General features: G+C 40.0%; 1 protein-coding gene across 1 annotated transcript; it reads right to left on the bottom strand.

Moving 5' to 3' along the window:
• Positions 1 to 667: 667 nt before the first annotated feature.
• Positions 668 to 1,480, bottom strand: LOC134291233 (uncharacterized). The gene is made up of 2 exons (XM_062858735.1): positions 1,474 to 1,480; positions 668 to 1,416 (listed from the first exon to the last, which is right to left on the bottom strand). The coding sequence occupies exons 1-2, from the start codon at positions 1,478 to 1,480 to the stop codon at positions 668 to 670; spliced, it is 756 nt and encodes a 251-aa protein (XP_062714719.1).
• Positions 1,481 to 7,856: the final 6,376 nt, after the last annotated feature.

Here is a 7,856-nt window from a genome sequence, read left to right as displayed (position 1 = left end):
ATTGAGGGAATGCAAGGCACTCGTGACAGGCCCCATTCCAATCCCCCCAGACATCCACTCCCGGTTCTGGGAGGGGGGAGGTTACTGCATGCTCTCCCTCCCCTCGTCGAGGACGCCCGCTCGATGGGCTAAGAAGGATTGATCCCACTATGGATGTTCTTGATAGCGTTTGTTTCAGTCGGACCTATGTCAGCAGGAAAGTTTGGGCAGATTGACTGATTTACAGGTGAATAAATTGAAGGAAGGATACTTGCAGTACAAAACGACTTACCCACGTCGACTGCCGCCAGAGGCTCATCGGACGGATCCGGGACATCTCTGGTCAGGGTCGACGTGGTAAGCCTCGCGCTTGGCGAATCAAAATGGGTAGAACTAGACGATGGTTCACAGTTCAGATTCATGTAGTGGTCGTAGTTAGCAGAGTTATAAGCAACAGCGGCCGGCAAGGCCGATAATGTCCACTTGTAAGCAGCCGAGATGGAAGCTCGGCGGTGAGTGGTGTAGTCTAGCGTGGTATTTGGTCGTTGTCCATAATCAGGTTCCATGAGATTGTTGCAGGGGTTCGTTCTTCCGTTGTTTGGTGACTGTCGTTCTTCCGAGATCGTGTCCATGTTGAAAACCGGGTCGATATCAAAGATTGGGGTGTCTTTTTCAGTAGATTCTTGATCTATCCTGTTTCCGAATTGGTCGCACTACTCGTCGTTCTTGGATGATGCGACACACGCTTACCGTGATTTTCGTTGCGGTCTGTCGGAGAGCTCTCCAGCACTCGCTTGTTGCTGCGGCTCCTGGTGCGAATCCTATTGTCGATTCCGTTTTCAAGATTATCGTTTGATTTGGCACGCGGCATGACGAAACCTTTGTCTTTCCTGGATTGGTGCTGCGTCTTGGGTGCTGTTCCAGATGTAGAAGCCTGGTTTCCAATCGAAGTGCGTTGAGCGAGCGGTAGCTGTGGTTCGCGAAGTGTTGATTTAAGGGAAGCAAGTTCTTTGGCCAGGTCAGCAACTTGTTTTTGGAGAGCTGCGATCAGTTGGTCTTTTGCAACAAGTTCTTGCTTAAGCTGGTTCTGAATCATTTGCGCAATAGTTTCTCTACGATGTTCTTCGTTGTATAGGCGCCTGGCCTCACCAAACGAGATGCCACGATCGTTTTTCATGTGGATAATCGTGTCTTCTTCTTTGTACTTCGGACAAACCCGAGACCTGACAGAATGTTCGTTTTTGCAATGGAGGCAGTGGGGTGTATTTTCGCATTGCTCTCCTTCTGCCACGTGCAACGGTTGAGAACATTGCAGGCAGATACCAGGCTGTTGGCATGACTTCCGTGGGTGACCGTAAGTTCCGCAGTTGAAGCACATTAGCGGAGACGGGTAGTAGACTCGAACTTCGATCCGCAACAGTCCAAAGTACACGTGGTCTGGAAGTTCTGTACCATGGAACGATAGAACTAACAATGGTGCGTTCCTGAGCTTACCATTCATTCGTTTTTGATGCGGCGAACAGAGTGTACGTTTTGAGAAGTCAGATGCTTCTTGATGGTTTCCTCATCAATATTGATGGAATCCGGCTCATACACTATGCCCTGTACCGTGTTCAATGTTGGATGTGGAAAGATCTCAATGGGTGTGCCGTCGGTTAGCTCAGTCATATTTGTCAGCTTTTGAACTATGCTTCGGGAACTTGTACGGAGGAGGTAACGTGAGCCGCGACCTTCGCGAGACGCTTTCACATTTCGAGCTTCCTTTTCACCAACCGCTAACTGGACTGATGTGCCAATGATGAACGGATCCGGCAGCTGAGGGTCGTCCGTTACGTTTTCGGGGACTTTGCAGCGTAGGATAAGAACCATGGCCTGGCCCATCTCGTCCTTGCTTAGCATCCATTCCGGGGCTCTGACGCAACGTTGATGTTCGATAGGGTTGTCTGGGACCCCCGCCACCGAGGCGGGGGGTTTACCGGTCATTTGACCGGGTATCGCTAGAACGTTTTCGGATGCACTTCACTGTTTCGTTTAATCGCGACGAGGTATTGTGTAACTGACTTTGGACTATTTTTGACACCAACTTGCACTCGGGTCTCTCTGTTTGACAGAGTCTACCGAAACCGCGTCTGTGTTGGTAACTCGCCTAACAACAGCATCGCCGCGAGCTGGCGGCGGTCCGAATCCACTATTAGTTCCTTGAAATTTCACTAAAATTTCACTCTGCCTGTGTGGACACTGAGAGAACTTGACACTCGATCAACTTTTTTGGAATTAATTAGGCACTATTCAAGGTAAGTCAGCGAATTATAATCCGAGTAGGTAGCACGTGTTGATATGCAACATGACCCGAACACTCGAAACTGTGATCTTCCACTATAGTCCGCCATCTTGTATTCCAAAATGGCGTCAAATATCGATTTTTGACTTCTACTTATCATACCCGATCGATAGATATTCTTATTGCGTGGTATAATAGCTCATGGCCGCCATCTTGCATTATGGTCCGCCATCTTGGATTTATAGTCCGCCATCTTGGATATCAAAATGGCGTTAAATATATATTTTTGACTTCTACTCATCAATCCCGATGGATTGATACCCATATTGCATGGTATCCTAGCTCTAACCACCATTCCATGCCCGCCATCTCGGATTTCTAAATGGCATCGGATTTTGATTTTTGACTTGTACTCATTGTTTGGGAATAAGACATCCAAGGATTTAGGCAAAATTCATTCTAGCCCATATCACCCTATAATCCCCATCGAAAGAGAAGACTATTCTGTTTTCGGATGCAACCCGAAGAGTGACGATAATATAGCGATAGTTTCATACGGGATACGAACTAGCTTTAGTGCTTAGGAAGCCACAACAACGTCCTGATGGACTGGCATATAAGTGTTCAATGTTAGATTATTGATTGTGCAACTTTAATTAAATAATGTATATACATAGTGTAAATAAATCCATGTTTTGTGTATTATTGCAAGTAAAAATAAATGTAATGTGTGTAAACTATTGGACATTTCGATACTGAAAACCCCGAAGAAGTGACATTATCAACGTGGATTATGCCAAGAAAATCCCAGAAATCTGCCATTCAGTCCGTTTGGTATTCACCATCATCCCTACGTGTTGGAGTCTAAGGAATGTCCACTATCGAAGGCTATACCTCATACTGGGCTCGGACATATTTTTTTTTAATTAAAGTGATTCGAATTCAATTAAGGTAAAAACAATGGAATAATAACACAACAAAGCATCTAATCTAAATACACGCTGTTATTCGTCGGACTCACTACCCTCCGTACTTGTTACGGGTAGATACTGTGGCACCGGTGACCGGCGGGCCTTCATCGTCGGGCCACCTTTGGAGCCGGTTGACCGTCGCTTGGAAGACTGGGTTTTGTAGCTCGAGTGGTCCGCTGGGTTGAGATGGCCCTGGAGCGCTGGGCCCGGGAGCTGCCACGGGAACCGGGGCTGGTGGCGCCAATTCAGCGGGAGCAGGCTGAGCGGAGCTTGGTGCTGGGGCAGCGGGCGCTGCTGCCACAACGGCGCCTCCTGCCGGTTGGGGTTGTGGATCATCACCGCGGTCTTCATCGTCGTCGCGGCCCTCAGGGTGTTCCTGAGCCGCGGCACCTGAGCCAGCACATCGTCCGCAGTCGGACCTATGTACCGGTCTACCTGGCCCTCAGGTGCCGCGTCGCGATCCACTGCCACGACTTCCCCGTCTTGAACTATACCGATTTCTCAGTATGACGGCGGGATCCAATAGCTGGCGTGTTGTTACGGGTATAAATATTTGTTACATTTACAAATTTCAAACCGCTGCCAAAGGACGCAAACATCAATATTGTTCAATGTCATTTTGAGGTTCACTACACTATTAGTTGTAGTTTCAATTATGCTGGTAGCCACAAAAATTGGAGCTGCGAGGACAGTTTTATTCCGGTGGACGTCTGGGTCGGGAGGGGTAAAAATTGCATAACTTTCCTTTTAGCAAGGCCCCATTAGTTGGAATACAAATGAATTCATCTGAAAAGTGGTTAGTTCTGTGTATTATTGTATATTACTTCAGGCCTGGGGGTTAAGAAGTATATAAGTGGTGTAGAACTTTTTCAAGGCCTCCAAAACATTTTCAATTTTGAGTCAAATTTCTATGTGCTTGTAAAAGATTTTAAGGCACGCAAGAAGCAGATTTTTCTGTCCTAAGCTAGGTCTTACGCATATCGAATATAACTATAAGTAAAGCTTGATGGTAACATCCCGACTAGGCGATCATAACAAAATTATATCATAATATGTTATTATGTTATACAGATTTTTTCTAACATAGGCAGTTATAATTTAGATGCAGGATGTTGTCAAAATAACAAAAATTCTAACTAAAAATCATAAGGGTTCTAACAAAAGTGTATCAGAGTTTGTTACAAATACATCAAAAATATATCAAGCCCTGTTCTAAGTTTTTGATAAAATATATCAAAATTATAATACAGTTTGATATTTTCAATTAGGGTAAAAACCAAATAGGGTAAAAACTAGTTTTTTTACTCATTTTTGGGTAATTACTTTAAGTGTGTTATTCTATTTTTAGAAAATGATAGGTCACATAAAAAAAAAACTTTCATTATAAAACTTGCAAACATGGACGGGATTTGAACCACCAATCCTGCCATCGTAAATTTTCAGTCGCCTTTACCAATGAGGGTATCACAGCACTTGAAGTGAGGGATGAAAGAAGCTTTACTGGTTCTACGTATTGCCAGTTTCCCTATTCCCCCATCTCTTGTTTTGGTGGCGACAAAGATTCTTTCCGGACGGAGATGATTTTTATTAAATTTTTTGTTTTGTTCGCGCTGCGAGAACGGCGATCATACACGTACCTACGTGAGCGAAGGTAAAATGTGGCTTTGTTTTAATTGATCACAATTATATCATATGCCGATATGATTACTTCTGCAGATGCTGTTTAGTTTTATTCTGTTTTAGATTATTTTTAGTAATGAAAAAAGATATTTATGATATAATATCAAACAATATATGGTCGAATAATAATAGATCGAAAGAAAAAGAGTTATAATAGACAAATGCAATCATCAATTGAGCTGAATTGTCTGTATACATAGTTGACATTTTTATTGATTAGATTTTTTAGTAGGTACCACATTTGCTATCTGTTTTGTTTTTTAAGTGTTCCTATTTCTAATGGTACGAAATTATGTTTTCAAATTTTGTCTGGATATGGTAAAGTCAATCGTTTCGCAATGTTTATTATAAGCAACCATCATGCGATTTATAGGCCCAAATTTGGCGTAGTTTGTTCCACGCTCACTAACATTCATTACTTCATAATACATAGTCTGTTCGGTACTTTTTGACGTTATAATTAGAAGTTAGAATAGCAGTACTGTTAAAATGACATACACACTCAATCCTGAATTGCCTTTTCGGTACTTTTTTGACGAAAATAGAACAGCAGAACTTTTTCGGTAACTACGGTAATCGATTTTACTGAGGCTCAGTACACCAACTGTCGAAAACGGGTGTAAAAGGTAAACAATCCGTTACCGTCAAACGGGGTTACTTGCAACAGTGGTGTAACTTGCAACACGATGACATACATTAAATGTGAACTATTTTTTCATAATAATGAAAGCTAGTATGCTCCACCATTTCGGCTAACAAAATTATGTGTACCAAAGATCATTTTGATGAAAAAATCAGTATGGTTTCTTTGTTTATTGTTCAACTACACTGTTAACACGGTTTGCTCATTTTATGCCATAAAAACAAGTATGAAAATCGTGCTTTACCTCTCTGTTATGGTAAGTGCGATAAGTCTGATGACCTTGCTTGCAGTTAGGGTACCTAATAGTAAGCTTAGCTGAACGATTAAAGTTTGATAAACTTATAGACTGAGTAATGTAAAAAATCATAATCATATTCGACAACCACTATGTAACTTGCACCACTATGGGGTAACTTGCAACAGTTGAAGTTAATAAAACTTTCTAAATTTTTTTTTTCGTTTCACAATATTTTGGATAGAAATAATCGAAATGAATCATTTATTAATTTCGTGACGTGTTAATTTTCAAATGTCAGCTCAATTTTACCATTTTTTTGCACGTGACTTTCAAACATTGTTAAAGACTTCCATATTATGAAACTTCATTCATGTTTCACCTTGATGAAAGTTTAATTCAGTTAATGAACGTTCTAAAACAATCACCAACGTCCATTCTGAACCTAGATGGAGTAAACTATTTCAATAGAATGCCCAAATTGACGGCTTTAACCCTATCCCGCCCATGACTTCTTATAGTGTTTAAAAATAGTTTTTATTATTTTTCCTCAAAATGGTAGAACAAAATCTTATTTTCTATGCCAAAATTATCTTTTAAGGCTATTACAACTCAAATATGAGGTGGTGCTCTGGAGCACCACCAGGCATTTGGAGAACTTTATTTCATGATTTTTCTCGTTAAAAATGGTCAAAGCACAGGATGCTTCATTTGACAATCCATGAAAATCACTTTCCGAACCAGTTTTATACAAATTCATTACAATTCGAGACGAGTTGTTCTCAGAAACTTCGAACTTTTATGCTACCAGAATTCTAGAATGGGATGCAAACAATGATTACATAGGAAAATTGCTTATTTTTTGCACGCCATGTGCCCAGTGGTGCATATATGCACCATTCATATTGCATTATATTAAGGGTTCAAATACATATTTCAGTTCTTTTCAACGTATGACTACACAAATAAATAGTAAATCTGTTAGGGAACTATTTTTATTTCAACCCATGAGGATAACTATGCCATTAATTGAGACGTCAAAGTTTGTCATTATTTTTTTGGCGAAAAAATAGCTTTTCGTGAAAACTTTTTTTGACAAAAACATTGAATTTGTATGCGCATACTTAGCGTAATGCCTTTAGATAGAGAACAACATATGAAATCATGATTTACAATTAAAAACATTCAAAAAACTTCATTAGTTTCAGAAATACAAGGGTTGAAAGGTATGGTGCTCTACAGACACCATGGGCGGGAAAGGGTTAAACTTTGTAAATAGATGAATGGGTATTTCAGTCATGTTATTTTAGCTGAAGTACCGTGATTTCGGGTGAAATTGATCACTTTTCACAGTTTTTGGCTTCTAATTTTTGAATAGTTATTGGTATGGTCAAATTCAATGCTTCAAAACAAGTACGACCACGGGTTTCATCAATCAACAAGGTTGAAACTTTTACTGCAAATCATTTTATTGCAATAAATATCATTTAAAATTAAAAATCAGAAATTTTAGTTTCGGGGTGAAATTGATCAGTCATTGAAATGTCTTTGTAAGTGCTGGAAATAAATTTTCCATCTGAATTATCCACCCCAGAATGCGAAAAGCTTTGTAAATCTTATACAAGTTTAGTAAATTCTTAATTATTTAAATTTAAAATTTATTAAATCTAACGAAAACGCCTAAAAGTATGCAATTACTATACTAGACAAGTCATTACATTAGAAAAAGTACAATTTTATGCATAAATATCAATATTTATAGAACTTTTGATAACGAATTCGGGTTTAGCGAACACTTGGCAGCTATAAACATTCATTCGATTATTTATTACATGTGCGATACAGCTACGGTAACAAAAGTTTGAAAGTGTCTTTGAAAATCGCCAAACACACAGTTTCGGAAAATATTAAATTTAATACAGAAATATGTGACTAATTATCTGTAAAACATGTAAACTCATCATTCAATAACCCTTGAGCCAGATGATGGTCATTTTCTACAAATTGTTTTAAGTTCAAAGCTTTATTTTTGACAAATAAAAATTACCCTCACGTCGATCAATTTCA

This window comes from Aedes albopictus, chromosome 1 (genome assembly GCF_035046485.1).
Source record: "Aedes albopictus strain Foshan chromosome 1, AalbF5, whole genome shotgun sequence".
In the NCBI taxonomy this organism is placed as follows: Eukaryota; Metazoa; Arthropoda; class Insecta; order Diptera; family Culicidae; genus Aedes; species Aedes albopictus.
Note: the sequence above shows the minus strand (reverse complement) of the source record. Positions and strands in the feature narration are given on the sequence as shown.